General features: G+C 31.7%; 1 protein-coding gene across 1 annotated transcript; it reads right to left on the bottom strand.

Moving 5' to 3' along the window:
* Positions 1 to 331: 331 nt before the first annotated feature.
* LOC143239270 (BTB/POZ domain-containing protein KCTD12-like) lies at positions 332 to 2242 on the bottom strand. Its single transcript, XM_076480185.1, has one exon. The coding sequence runs from the start codon at positions 1985 to 1987 to the stop codon at positions 1205 to 1207; it is 783 nt and encodes a 260-aa protein (XP_076336300.1). The 5' UTR covers positions 1988 to 2242; the 3' UTR covers positions 332 to 1204.
* Between the last annotated feature and the right edge of the window lie 14621 nt (positions 2243 to 16863).

Genomic DNA, 16863 nt, shown 5'->3' on the forward strand with positions numbered 1-16863 from the left:
AAGTATATTAAAAACAAGCTGACGTTAGATAACAAATCATGACGTGGTCCTTGTACCACATGTATTTGTGATATAGACACTTAGATGCCATAGGGAAATTCCAAGTGAGCGAAATGTTGGAATTATTTCAAACATGCATATGAAAATAAAACTGAGAAAGTGGAAATGTATGAAGCAGACATGGCAACAAATATTGTTTATATATTATTGGGTAAAACGTCCCTAACAAAAGTAAATAACTGAGCTTTTGGAACAATATTCTAAATATATATGTTTATATTTCTTTTTTTACCAGTGATTTAAAATTCAAACACGCGTTTAACTTCAAGTTCAGTCTCGTTCCATATATGTTTGTGTGCAAGATGAAAGGTGGTACTCTTTGTACTTCAGCGTTTTGTACGTTTTATTTTGTCACTTAATTAGGATAGACAATTGCAATTGTCAATTTATTATGTTGAACTTAGAAATAATAAAGAAGCACAAGTTAAAAAATACAAATATGAAACATCAAAATACACTAATTAACCTCATTAAGACATCCTTCTTAGTGTTCAGCCGAGTCATAGAACTAATAGCTCATGCTAAAACAATGAGTAGGAATATAGTTGATACGATTAGCTTTTCTTTGAACAAACTTCATTTTGCAATTGTTAGGTATATATTTATACCTAACTGTTACACTATTAATCTTGATTTTACAACACTTTATTTCCAAAAATTGCAGATTTACAGTTAATATAGTTGCTGAGCTTCATTACTGCAACATTTTACATTTCAGTAGTGTAGGAATGCGGTTTGAACAATTACATTGTATTATTCTGTGAACAGGCTACAGTAACAACTTTTAAGATAAGCTGTAAACAAATATTTTTAATTCGGTACCAAAATAATAAAACTTGGTCGAAATAACGAGGTAATTTATTTAAACACGTATCATCGAAATATATGTTACCATGCCAACGTCCTCCTATATTTCGTTATAAACAACTTCATTCCTTGAAATAATCTTGCTTCGTTTTCGTCTTTGTTTTTTCTTTCTTTCTTTAGGGATGAATAAATTAAAATATTTGAGAAGTTGAGATTTACACTAGAGTAAATACGTTGTTCAATATGTCATATACACTTACATATAACTAGGTTTCAATCAGAGAACCAAAATTAAAGCCATCGGGTGAAAAATATATTACTGTTTCATTGCACATAATTAAGGGCGACAAAAAACAAACTCATTGAAATGATTCCATCGGTTTTCTTCCGAGTCCTGACCAGGTTTTGGTGGCTCGTTAGAGCTTCCATTACACGATGTTCCTGACCCAGCAGCTCCTACACACTGGAACCCAGCTTCCTGGAGGTAATCAAATGCCTGTTCCAAGAAATTGTGTTTCAAGAAAAATCGTGCTGTGTACTTATCGTCATTACATCTGTCAGGGTCTCGGCTTTCATTGAGAGTCTCGCCGAATACCTCTCGGCATATTCCGACCTTACCACACACCAAAAGTCTTGTCAGCTTCCGAAAATTAACATCAGCTAAACCGTCTCTACCAAAAGCAAAGGTTCCGCGATAGCCGACTGTGATGTATCCAGGTGGTTTATAATGATGCTTGTCCAATTCAGACACCTTAGAATCTGTTACCTGCAAAGAAGCAGCAGGAATACAATTTACCATTGTTGGGAGAATGAAGTATTCGGCTTCTTGTCGTAGCCGCTCTCGCTCATGGAAGTTCTCCGGTAACATTAGTCTGTGATTTCTCAGGAAATCCAAAACGTAACGGAACAGCACCCCATCTCTATCAATAAAGAACTTTCCTTTAGAATCGCGAGGCAAAGTTTTACTCCCTTTACTCATAAAAAGCTGGCCCAAAAGTGAATTTGGGTCAGAGGTCAAAGTTTTCAAAGATGTAGTATAAAATACACCTCCGACATTTAGTTCCACCACAGAGGGAAAATTCGAGAGTTTATCTTCTCCATTAGATGCCGAGGACATCATGAAAATTTGGCGATGCAGGATTGTTATCCACAAAGAAAGGTGAAATATAGCAGAAGTGATTAAAGCAACCGGTAGATGCACTTCTCGAAAGTCCAACTAATCAATATAATAAGTTTTCTCACCTGATCAGAAAGTTAACGTGATCTTCTCACAGAAATTTGCGTTTAAGTGAACTGACTTCTTAGTTCAAATATTCCTTTATTGCCCCGAGTAACTCCGCTCATACGTTGTAGAGCTGATCGCGTTCGCTCTATATGAAGCTGCAATAGTCAAGAACAATCAATAGCTCTCATTTTAACAGCACAAAGAAAGCATCACGCCCTCTAGTAGGGCCAGCTTGAACATTTCAGTTAAGAGAAATAGTAATATTGTGGTATCATAGGTAAATACTTGAACGATCCTGATAATTGTTGCTTCCACTCCCCTCCAAAAAAAAATCCAATTTGTTTTAATTTTATTTAATTAATTATTTTAGTGACTTAGTTTTAGAAAAAAAGAAAAGCAACGATTACAGAAAAATGTTACAGAAACCATATTACTTCAAAATAATTATACCTTTTATTGTCTACTTCCATTATAAATGCTCAGTATCTACTTAAATTCAATGAACTTACTTAAAATAATTTCCTAAAGTTTAAAGACAACGTTTTGGAAAGAACAAGTAACAATGGTGTATTGTTAAAATATTCTAATCAGTTAGACCATTTTACTTATATCATAAGGAGCGCTAAGCTCTGGTTCTATACCATTATGTACGCTTAGGATATCTAGTATTTGTGCACACATTATTAGCCAGAACTGGAGTGGATTATATATGTGTATCTGTACGTTCGTAAAGTGTGGTAATTATTTAATAAAGTGATTTTTTTAGTATTATTACACCTTTTAAGAAGTATTAGAACATATAGTTGTAACTGGAGAAGTACATGAGAGTCGCATCCGAGAAAGCATATTAATGCACTACAACTGTTAAGTAATCTAGGACGAAGGATCATAGTTTTTTCTTAATTTCGTGCAACGCTAATTAAGGCTATCTGCAATGTCCTTACTTGCCCTCTCCAGGTTCGCAACAGACTTATAACACTAAAAAGTATGTTTTGATGTCCGGAACCAGGGCTATTTCAGTATATCTTGATGAACGAAGTTCGGCACGACTTTTAAAACGAAAAAAAAAATGTTAATGAATATATAACATAATGAAATATATATAAATTATACTGTGTGTGTGTGTTTTCTTTTTGCAAAGCTACATCGGGCTATCTGCTGAGTCCACCGAGGAAAATCGAGCCCCTGATTTTAGCGTTGTAAATCCGTAGACTTACCGCTGTACTTGCGGCAGGCATAAATTATACTATGGTGGTACGATACAAAAAATTATTTCTTTTTTGTTATATTTACTCTTCGTCGCAGAAATCGCTAGAGAAATTATTTTGTAATGATTCGAGCATTTTCTTCAACTTCAACATTGCAAATATTAAAACTTCAAATATTAAAACTACGTAATTATTTCTTATATATGATTCCAGTCCCCCTTTTTGGAGGTAAATATACTGTTGTGCACTTTTTCATGTTTCGCTGTCATTGCAGTAAATAATTTACGAATCTTGTATTGAGCTGGTTTTACAAATCGACTGGGATATCATAAGTTCTTCCTTCATCCTACCAGAACCCACGATCTAGCTGAATCACTACACTTAAACCACTACATTCAAAACCACGCCTAGAACATTTCCATTCATTGCTGCATCATATTACTTTACATATATATAAGTTAACTTCTCTATTCTGGCTCTCATGTTCTTGGATTAGGTCATGGATCTCGTCCAGCGACCTTAACTTCAACCTTTTGTGAACCTGACGATGACCGAAGAAGGTCGAAACGTTGTTCGCTCTTCTATGTAAAATATTTTCTCAACCCAAACGAGCCGTTTTTGCATATATAGAACATACTGTTTAGAAATGGACAGCAATCATATCTGGCAAATCAAGATATGTCTCAGATATACAACATATCATTTTCTTAAATCGAGAGTGACCATCAGTCATGTGGGTAGCACCTGTACCCTGACAAGAATAGTAATGCCGTCGTTGTTATGTTTTCTGAGCCAGGTACACAATTTACAGGTTTAAAAATTTAAAATAAATTACAATGACACAAAGATATCTCTCTCCAGTAAAGACTTCACATAATTCATTCATCCATTCACTGTGTTTATCTTTTGCTCTGTCTCATTCTTTGGTTCAAACTCAATTAAGATTAAGTGATATTTTTATTTTGCTATACATTTTATTGTAACCCTCCCGTTACACTGCAGGTCTGATCTAATTTATCAACGAAAAATTAGTAAACTTGAGAATCCTGTAATGACTCTTATTATTTTACGTCCTTTAATTGATGCATTTAAAGTATAAATAAAGATAATATAATACAGTTAAATTCATGTATTCCATCATTGGTATATTAGATTGTAAATAGTTTATTTTTTGCGCTCAACTTTACATTCGAATTATTTGCACTCTGTGCACATCAGGAAGGGGACCCAACATGGCCAGCTGGGTAAGGCACTCGACTCATAAACCGAGGGTCGCGAGTTTGAATCCCAGTCACACCAAACACGCTTGCCCTTTCAACCGTGGGAGCGTTATAATGTTACGATCAATCCCACTATTCAGTTGGTAAAAGAGTAGCCCAAGAGTTGGTGGTGAGTGATGATGACTAGCTACCTTCCCTTTAGTCTAACACTGCTAAATTAGGGATGGATAACGCAGATAGCCCTTGTGTAACGTGGCGCGAAATTCAAAACAAATTAAAAAACACATCAGGAAGGGTTTTAAAGTGGTGAGTCTGAAACATCTCTTTCGCTAAACCACTGGAGGACCGATACTCATGATCAGAAAATGATTAGTACGTATCTGAAAAATAAAAAATAAAATTATCTATATAAACGAATTATTTATAAATAGGGATATTTAATATTCTAGTAGACACATATTCATTTGGATTAATCTAAGCACAAGTCGAGTGTTGAAATACTGCGTAAAGTATTTATAACATTTCTTGTGAAAAAGAAAAGTATAAACATTAGTGTATTTTTCTATAGCCATGTCGCACACATTTTCACAATTTAAATGGTTTCACTTTTATAAAGCCCCCCAGTAGCACAGTGGTATATCTACGTACTTACACTACTAAACACCGGGTTTCGATACCGTGGTGGGCAGAGCATAGATAGCCCGTTGTGTTGCTTTGTGCTTAATTCTAAACACAAAAAGTGCTTTTAGAAATGTCAATTTAGAGTATAAGAGTACTCACAGAGATTTTCGCAAAAATATTGGGGAATTAATATCGATTTCAGTAAAGATGATAAAAGGGTTATAGGAACCTTTGAAAAAATATTTATTAAATGAAATTACTTCTTAACATTTCAAAAAGCTCCCTTGTGGCACAGTGGAATGTCTGTGGTCTTATAACGCTAGAAACCGGGTTTTGATAATCCTAGAGCACAGATAGCCCGTTGTGTAGCTTTGTTTCTAACTTCACACAATATAAGAACTAACTGACCAACTGAAGAAGATGCGAATCTGTCTCAAGAGGTTATAGAGATATTCTTATAAATTCTTATTTTACTTCGTTATGAATTGTACTTAGAATAATCAGTGACGTGTGCAATGTCAGATTCTATGGATAACAAGACCTGTAAATATTACTATCTCTGTGGGTATGGCGCATTTTTTAACTCTCAGTGCAACATAATACTCTATACAACATGTGTGTTCAAGGGAAAATGCTTAATTTCCGAAAACCACAAATTTTAACTCTCGAATTTGTACTTATATTCTGTTGTGCCGCGCAGTAACCTGTATTTAAATTTCGTACTGTAAATCAGAATTTGGATTGTCATTTTCACTTTTCAAATCATCTATTATTAATTATTCGGAAAAGGGTAAGACTTCATATAGTCCCCAAATAGCACAGCGATACGTCTTTAGACTCACACTGCTAAAAATCGGGTTTCGATACCTGTGGTTGACAGAGCACAAATAGCCCATTGTGTGCTTTGTTCTTACTTCTAAACAAACAAACATCAATTCATATAAATCAATGCCAAGTTTAAGTAGAAAACGTTAATTTCAATTGTGCTCCAAAGATGGCAGCTCTATTTCGGTATAATTGGATATTTGGCAGGTGATAGGATAAATAAGTTATACTTATAAATATCCTGCAAATTAGAAAGATTTTTCTTTAAACAGGTATCATACCATTATGATGGTTGAAGAGATAATTTTTCACGAAATTATATTATATTATATATTATATGCTATCTTATGACATTTCAAACCGGTGGTTTTACTTATTTTATCACTTAAAACGGAACATTGATTTGTCAAAAAATGATTAAGAAGCAAAACAGAATCATTAAGAGTATTAATGTTTTATTTTTGATTTACAAAGTTGCTTACGACAGTAGAGGGAAGACATGTAGTAAACATCAGCCAGCACAAACTAGTGGACTACTCTTTTACCAGCAAATAGTATGACTGACTGACATAATATAATGTTCCCAGGGCTGAAAGGACGAGCATGTTCAATGACATAGATTCGAATCCGCTATATGCAGATTGCGAGTCGAATCAAGCGTCCTAAAACACCAACCCATGTCAAACATATTTTGTTATACTTGGAAAAATTTAAAAGAATTAAAAACACCAAAAGTTTTATTAATTGTTTTCTTTGCAATAAAATAAAGTACATGAGGGTCCTTCTTTTACAAGTCCTTGCTATTAAACAATAAGCAAATATACAGAATATATCTTACTTTATTTTTGGTTATAATTTATTAGCCTTAATATCTACCATAAAACTAATTCTTCAAGAATAAACACCATGTTCCATTCATTACTAATAATCAGACAGATGTGGTTATACTAAATGGAAGAAAGAAAGATAGAAAAAATCTTTAAGTTTAAATATACCTTAATATAAATTTCTTTCGACTCGTAATCTGAGGGTCACGGGCTCGAATCCCGGTCGCACCAAACATGCTCGCCCTTTCAACCGTGGGGGCATTATAATGTGACGGCAAATCCCACTATTCGTTGGTAAAAGAGTAGCTGAAGAGTTGGCGGTGGGTGGTGATGACTAGCTGCCTTCCCTCTAGTCTTACACTGCTAAATTAGTGACTGCTAGGACAGATAGCCTTTGAGTAGCTTTGTGCAAAATTCAAAAACAAAACAAAAAGACTGTATTTAACTAAATATGTACTATATTACATTTTTGTATATTAGAAAGAAAATAAATGCTATGGTAATGATGAAATAGCGAAAAATAACCAATCCAGTAGTGAAAACGAACCAGTTAAACAAAAAAACCCATCAGTTAGGTTCCTTTACTTTTTAGCTTGAAAAGCATCTGATTCATCACATGGATATCTTCTTGGAAGCAATCGTTACATCAACATACGAGAATAATTTCAATATTCAAATTTAACAATTTAACAACATTTTTATCTAGAAGGACCAATCTAGATATTCGTGTTGTGTGTGTTAAATATATTCCCCATAATTTGTTTACGTATCACGATACTGATATAACATTTGATAAAATTCTTTTTGTTTTATATCAAATTCAGAATGCCAGAATTTATGTGCAGAAGTTTCTTATTTGAATATTTACTTAATTACTGTAACTCGTAATGAAAAAAATCAATAATAAGATTTAATCAATTAACTTTAATATATACATATTAAATCAATAATAAGATTTAATCAATTAATTTTAATATATACATATTAAATCAATAATAAGATTTAATCAATTAATTTTAATATATACATATGTATGTTGAACAAGCAAAAACTAGGTACGTAATCACTGTTTGACAGCAGCCGCCAAGTCTCAAATCGAAACTTTAATGTATGAGGATCTGTAAAATTCAGATAATGACTTTATTAATAGGTGAAATAGTTTCACTTATTTACTTGTTCAACATATATATATTAAAATGAATTAATTAAATCTGATTATTGATTTGTTTCATTATGAGCTACAGTATTTAAGTAAATATTAAAATGGAAAACTTGTGAACGCAAATTCTGGCATTTTGAATTTTATAAAACAAAGAGAATTTTATCAAATGTTATATCATTATAATGATAGGTAAGCAAAATATAGGGAATATTGTTAAACTATATCAGACATTCACCAACGTAAGTAGATTTATCTCTGGAGACTATCGTTTAAAGACCATACGATAATCTCTAAAGATAAAGCTACTGACGTTGGTGAAGGTCTGATATGGTTTTTATGTAAATTTATATGAATGTTCTTTATAAAATGATTTCATGTAAAGAATAGATAAGTTTCTTCTTGCAGACCATAAATTTATATATTCATATATTTAAAAAAATATTCAATTTGTTTATTCAGTTTCTGTTTATTATGAAATATAGTATTTTAGTAAGAATCAAAATGAAAAATATGTGCATTTTATAACTGTGTCTTTCTGAATTTGAGAAAACAAAGAGAACCTTCTTTGATAAATTGTTTAGGCAGAGTATTCATGATGAAACTTTGCAGAATGGACAGCAACCCCCTGTTGTCTCCAAAATAGGCAGTTGCTGTTCATTTTACAAAGTTTCATCAAAGAGAACCTTATTAGATGTCATATCGACACCATGTTCGTCAAATTGATAACTAAATAAAATAAGAGTGATATTAATACATACAACACGAATTACACAATTCTGTTCTTCTAGAAGAAAGTCTTGTTAAGTTCTGCTCTGTACAGTTACACTAATGTTTAAAATCTACTGTTTAAATTCCTCCCATTCTGTTGAAAACAGTATTACTTTCCTTAGTTAGATATAGCTTTCTTTCTACAAAAAATCTTGAACTGCCAAATATTGATATTGAAAATTTTATCGTAAGCTGATAGAATGATGCAACTGTCATTCCCAATATGATAGGCATAAGATAAATCACATGCTTCTTTATGTTGTATGATAGTAGAAGAACCTTACTGTGTTTTTTATTGCTCTTTCACTGGTGCTTTTACAATAATGAATATCGTCATTTTCATCATTTCGTTAATAGCATGCAGTATTTATTTTGTTTGTAATAGAGTAAAGTATAATGTAGTACATAATTAGTAAAATACAGGAATGATACTTATTAATATAATGATTATGAAGAAAAACAAACATTGCTCTGCTATTGAAAAATATCTTATGATACGCTTACATTTAATAATAAACTCGTAAATATCATATATATCACATCTTCATTTAGTCTTTACGTTTATGTAGATATCACAAATAATAAAGGTACAATTGAATCGATTATAGTCACATTATATTTCGTTTTGAGAGATATTCTAACCTATATTGTCTGACTTACACTGTCTCAACATTTGACCGATGTCTGGTAAAATACTCAGTAGTGAGCATAAATGCTTTTCTTGTATACGATATAAAATGTTCCATAGTGAGTTGGAATGAAAAAATGATGATATGAATATAATTTGTATGAAAGCTAATCCAATTAATTTATAAACTATGAAGCTTATAGTATATCAATGTACCTGAAGTTTTGTTAAGTATGTATGATACTTTCAAGTGTAAAGAAAAATTCATGTTACAAAAACATTGTTTCAAAATCTTTGAAAGGAATATATCCTTCAAATAATCGAAAAGTAATAATTATAAGTTATTTTATGGTTATGATACAATTTCGAAAAATGTGTATGGAAAACTAAGTTTAAATGTACCTAAAATGAAGTTTTGATAGATATGGAAATATAATCTCTGGTTTGTAAAAATAAAAGTATTATTTAGTTAGTTTTAGGCGACACATAAGATAAAAATTTTCTAATCTTACCGTCAACTAATATGCATCAATAATATGTCGAAATAGCCCACAAGGTTTGCATGTATTACCATATTATTATCTTTGTATTTCCTGAAAAACAATGGTCTTGACGTCAGGGTCTAGTGAAGAAAAAACATTTTAAAAACACAAAGTTTCATTAATTTTGATTGAATAATACTTCATGCGAATGTTAAATCTTGCTACTTTAAATAGCTCCTATAATATTAAAATAATTGGACGAACAGTAGGTCATTGTTCTGTGATATTTAGTTGTAGTAAAATTATCTGAATGAAATCAAACATAGAGATTAACGTAAGAAAATGTTTATGCCAGACATTATAATTAGTGAAACATCCATTATATGTGAAATGTATACTTATAAAGTGAAACAATACATTTGTATGTTAAATTGTATAAAACTTATAAAAGCGTCCTTTACAGGACTTTAAAGTAAGTAAAGTATATTACTGTTTGTAATAATTATCTCATTCAATAGGTTCTGCCCCTCCTCTATTGCCTGAGGGTAATACAAGTCTGGAGCCCTGAGCCTTCTAACAGCGTGATATGCAACAAGCTTCTTAACTACTTATACTACCCTTAAATAATTTCTAGTTCTGAATATCCATTTCCCAAGATAAGTTTCTGTATTTTATCTGCTCATCTTTATAATTATTTTAATATATTTTTAAATATATGTCGAAATATATTTCTGTATTTTATCTGCTTATCTTTATAATTATTTTAATATATTTTTAATATTATGGCGTTAATCTGTATCCTGTTTCAAGTTTTATATGATCTAAACTATCAAAAAATCAAGACAAATTACTACTTACAATTAATTTTTTTATCTACTTAATGTTTTTTTTGTGTTTAATTTCATTATCAGTAACAAAACGTAAGATTTGATTTTCAAAACTTGGATTAACTAATACTTAATATGCACAACTTCTATTTTTGAGTTTTGATGGATCTATATAATAAAATCTTATTATAAATATGCAAAATTAGAAACACATTTAGTAGCTAAAAAACTTTTTTTTACCACTTTTTTGGTGGTGGATAAACTAGAACTTCTTTTACGTTGCATTAATTAAATGCTTAGTAAAATATTGACGTTTTAGATTTAATGTAGATTAATTGTTTTAAATTGTTTAATTTTCAGTATCACTGAATAATGATGTTAGGATATTTAGTTTCCAAGAAACATGTATTAAGTTGTTTATTATATTTTAAATTTTATAATATCATGAGTATAGTTCGGCGTCATGTCTTCAGTATTTTATTTGTTTAATTCCATTCTCCAAATCTTTGAGGTATGTAATGATTGAACTAATATCTTATGGAAGCAGTTTTTGCACGCTTGACATTGTCTCTTTTCGAAATTAAAGTTCTTCTTCATTATGTTACATACTGTTGTTTGTGTTAGAAACCTGTACGTTGTATTTATGTGCACAGTTTTCTTTCTTCTACAATAATTAAAATCTGTATTAAGTACAGTGTAAAATGACTAATCAACTTTTTATCAACTTCTGCTGGGAACATTTTCAATCACACTCAATTATAATACAAGAATTGATGTAATCAATGATTCATTCAAGATTTATTACCAAGAATTAAGTGATTTGTAGATTGCTAAAATCATACAAATTAAACACCTACAAATCTTTTACTTTCAAGAGTATAGAATAGTCTATAAACAGTCATCATTGTCTGGTGTTCTACATTTTTAGTATATAAAAACTTGAATTTTTTTTAAAAAGCTAGACTATATTAAGATGGAATCTAAAAAGCAGTTAATGTTTGTTGCTTCAATATTTATATTAAAATATGGTGAAAAAAAACTTTTCCAAATCTGGAATTGCAATATAATCAAATTCTGCAAAACTTTGTTTTTCTTAAATATTTTAATCTCTGGTTCTGCAAATATAAATTTCTTAATATGTTTAGAAAATCATTTGAAATGTTGGCTACCACCAGTTCACATAAAATCCAGATGTGCAAAAATCACCTAAAACGTTTCTGCTACACTTGTAAAAAATTTATTACAGTTTCATGAAAGAAAATATTTACATACAAAGTAAAGATTGTGAGATAACAAATTCTGTTTTAATTTTTTTTATTATTTTGTTTATCATTTATTTTTTGTTCCTTCCATAGTTTATACATGAATTTTTAACTATATTTAAGATGCTAACTCACCTTCTAGATTATCATGTTTGTTTTGAGTAAATATGCGTGTATTATGAGACTGACATCAGTTTCCTTTAGAGGAGTGGTCAGGCATGGCCAGGTGGTTAGGGCGCTCGACATGACATCTAAATTTTGCGGGTTCGAATTCACGTCACACCAATGCCCTTTCAACGTGGGTGCATTCTAATGTCTGTAAAGTTTCCTCTGTAATTTTATTGAGCAACTTATATTTTTAGTGATTTTTATTGTAGCTCACCCCTACGTGTAAGTCATTTTTCAAACCAAACCGTTACAATGAGTTTATGGTATTACAGAAATAAAAGTTCTTAATAGGCCATATTTTGGTTCTTTTGAGAGAACAAACTGTTGAAATGTTCCAGGTGTCCTCTCCTGCAAGTGAGCAACAACAAAGAGCAGTAACAACTGGATAAGTAGCTGCAACGACATTGTTTCTCACTGTACACCCAAGTTTTATCAGATGAACTTCTGTCACGTAATGTTACACCACAGATCACCTAGAAATAAATGTAAATGCTCTGTTCTACTTCAACAAACTAATGACTGTTGTTGTCATACATTATTCATGTTTGCAGAATCAACCATTCAATCTACAAGAAACAAATAATGGATCATTCATTATTAATGCAAACAACTTAACTTCAAAAGAAACTACAATGACATAAATGCTAATATTGTAATAAATGTTTTATTAATATCAAAATAAAACATTTGTATGAAGTTGAAAATATTTGATTAAATTAAACAGATGTACATCCTTTTCTTTTAAAGTTACACTGTCATGTAGTCCTTTTAACAAATAAAACAAATGTTTATTGACTCTTCTAGTCCAGAAAAAAAGTTAATACGTGGAACTAACGCACCAGAACGCTCCCAACAACAAATCGTTTTATCTAGAATGCTGCAAAATCAATATTGTTTATGTTCGTGTGTATAAAAACTGAAATTACTAAAGACTTATAGGAAAGAACTCAATATAAAGATGTGTAAAGTGTTAATGCAACTTTTCGATTATGAAATAATGAAATTGATCTGTTATTGAAATTAATAAACAGTTAAAATACCTTACGAACTATGTATTAGTAACATTACATTCTATCGAGAATGAAGTCATTTTTAATATTTGGTTAGGATTGCTTAGTTCATTATACTAAAATACGTTTTCAAAATGTAACTTTCATAACATTGCTGTTCTTTATTGAAAAAAGTATTCTTATTTGAGTTAACTTTATTTCTTTTGAATCTTTTGAATTATTTAAAAAATTTTAGTAGTAAATAAATTTTTGAAAGCTAGTATCTACATACATATAAAGCAAAAATCTTTGGGTCTCTCTATTTGTTTGTTATCTAATTTCTTCTTGGTCGCTGGGCTTATCTCAACCAAACTTTGTGAGATGATAGTTTGGAACAAGATCCGCGTTATTGGACGTCAGCTGACATTAACTACTTTCACTTTTGGTGCCATGTCCTTACACCTAAATAAAAGTAAAACTTTATTAAATTTTCTGTAACACAACGTACACATAGTATGAAGGGAGAGCACACAAACGTATTATATAACTCAATAGCACACTCTAGGAGGAATGCAATGCACAAATGGCCGCCAATATTGCAATGACACATAAACACAGCTGGAAATTTCTACTTGAAAAGCCACCATACGTTTGACATGAAGAGCTGTTTTTGACCCATACCCACTTCCTAGTTTGACTCGCGATTTTTCAACTTCGACCCGTGAGACGCCCCTGTGACCCATGGCAGTCGATTAATTAATCACGTGAAACACTGTGGAAGAACATTAAGAGACGAGTGTTGCAACTGGTAACAGAAAGCACTCTACCGCCACTACTATGCCGCGATCTATTCCTACAAGGTCACTCTGGTCACCGTGCAGTGAGTGTGTGTGTGTGTTTTCTTTTAGCAAAGCCACATCAAACTATCTGCTGAGCCCACCGAAGGGAATCAAACTCCTGATTTTAGCGTTGTAAATCCGTAGACTTACCGCTGTATTAGCAGGAGCACACCGTGCAGTGTATATCGTTTAAAGTGTACACATATTGATTTCTTTTAGCTTATCCAAAACTTTTATCGAGATAATGATGAATACTGTAATAAGATGTTATACTATAAATAAACTATGTAAAATTTAGAATTTTTGTGTTATTTATCATAGTATACACCCATATATAACCCGGACAAAGGGTACCACAAATTGTTTAACACGAATGTTACAACTGTTTATGTTAATTTGCCAATTGTATTGTATTTGGTGATTTTATTACTTATATTCAAATATCTTCTATGCTGAAGTAATCCAGGAAGTATCTGCGTGCTATTTCACCTTTTACAAACATTTTACGATGTTCATATACCTTATGCAACAAGGGTGAAGAACACATCCTAACCAAATGGCCATGCTAGGCGAAGAAAAATAAAAGAAGGCAAAAATATACATTACGATTTGAGCAAAACAACATTTCTGTTGAATCAGTTTCAACTGTTTTTGTGATAACATATTACGTCCTTTCTTGGTGAAATAAACTGAGAGACATTTTCAAGTCTATGATTTAGTCTTCATTTTTCTCAGTTATAAATGCAACTATAAAGTCCACCTCTCAATAAAAGACATCAATCAATTTCACTTCTGTGTGAATATTTGTTTTACTTTAATTGAAAAAGCAATAATATACTCCCTTTCTTCTTAACTCTATATGTGGGCCCAGCATGGCCAGGAGATAAAGACACTCGACTCGTACTCTGAGAGTCGCGGGTTCGAATCCCTGTCACACCAAACATGCTAGCCCTTTCAGCTGTGGGGGCGTTATAATGTGACGGTCAATCCAACTATTCGCTGGTAAAAGAGTAGCCAAGAAGTTGATGGTGGGTGGTGATGACTAGCTGCTTTTCCTCTAATCTTACACTGCTAAATTGGGGACAATTAGCACAGATAGCCTTCGTGTAGCTTTGCGCGAAATCCAAAAATAAATGAACTGTATGTGTTACTTTTAATTATACGGATACTTAAAATACGGATATATAAAACAAATTTATATATTCATACACCTCAAATTTAAATTTGTTTGTTTTGTTTGCAAAAGCAACCTTGTTCTGTATCCTTTATTCTTGTGTGTTTTAATGCTAAAAAATAAGTTATCTGATCGTTTTTATTATCATTAGTTAGAAGTAAACGAAAATATTTGAATTTTCAGCTTTTTATTGACTCATGTGCATTCTTGGTGTTATGTAAGTTTTCATAGTCCTAATAAAACATAATCACGCTATAACAGCGCAATAACATGTGTTTCGTATATACGGGTGTCCAGTCATAGATTTGTAAGTTTATAGCTTTCAAGTACTGTTGTATAAGTCAAATTCAAAGTTTTATAATTTTTCAAATATACTGATAAGAACACAAAAATGACTACTTAAACGAAGTATGTTTCTTTTTTAATATGCATAAAGCCAGATAATGAACTATCTGTGCTCTGCCTATATCGATGTCGAAAACAATGTTTAGCGTTATAAGCCCTCATCAGACTTGCCGCTGGAGGGTTTAGTGAAGCAGTTATCATTTTAATTTCATTTATCTGCAGGTGTTTAATTCCATGTACATTTCTACTTTTGAATAGCATTACATATTTTAAATTTAATGTGAATTAAACATGTTCAATTTTCTATACCTATAACATTCGAAACGCTAATAGCATTTGCAAACAATAACTTTTAAAACAACTATTTTTTTACTACAATTATTAAGATTAACAAAACTACAAATGTTTTAGCCACATACTGAAATTTCGAAAATCCATAATTATTCATAGAAAAGGAGACGTTTCTTAATTATGCAAGTAATATCTATTTAAGCTAGGCATCGAACTTTTCAAAAAGAAACACTCATTTGCATATAAAAATGTAGTTTACAATAAACACATAAAGACAATAAAAATGAAAAGCCATGAATTTTAAACGATATCACGAAGCAAATACAAAAAGAGAAAAACCAGCCTATCATGTAACTTCATAAGCCTAAAACAATAGTCACTTGTGAAACGATGTTATTCTCTCTAATGCAGAATATATTAGATTTCTATTATTATGTGTGTTGTACAGTAGTATCACCTGATGATCTATAATTACCATAATTGTATTTTATGCATATTAAACTCTGTGGGTAAACACATCAAATTAAAAATAAAATAGCAAATTAGAAATAACATATTCAATTACATATATATATATGTTAATCATAATAGTACTCGATAAATTTTTGTTTGTTTGTTTTGGAATTTCGCACAAAGCTACTCGAGGGCTATCTGTGCTAGCCGTCCCTAATTTAGCAGTGTAAGACTAGAGGGAAGGCAGATAGTCATCACCACCCACCGCCTACTCTTGGGCTACTCTTTTACCAAAGAATAGTGGGATTGATCGTCACATTATACACCCCCACGGCTGGGAGAGCGAACATGTTTAGCGCGACGCGGGCGCGAACCCGCGACGCTCGTATTACGAATCGCACGCCTTACGCGCTCGGCCATGCCAGGCCAAACTCGATAAGTAATGAATCCTATGACTAAAAGTGTTAGGCTGAAAATGCTTTAATAACATAACACGTGCCATTCTAAAATCACAAACTACTGTACCACTATTTCGTACGACAAAATCCCTTCCAACCCTTGTACAGCTCTATTTTCTTACTTTGGATTCTATACAAATAGTATTTTTTCTTGGTGGAACTGACAACGACAGATAAGGTCACCGGAAGGACAACAATAACTTTACGGACTTATGACGCTAAAA

This window comes from Tachypleus tridentatus, chromosome 13 (assembly GCF_004210375.1).
Source record: "Tachypleus tridentatus isolate NWPU-2018 chromosome 13, ASM421037v1, whole genome shotgun sequence".
In the NCBI taxonomy this organism is placed as follows: Eukaryota; Metazoa; Arthropoda; class Merostomata; order Xiphosura; family Limulidae; genus Tachypleus; species Tachypleus tridentatus.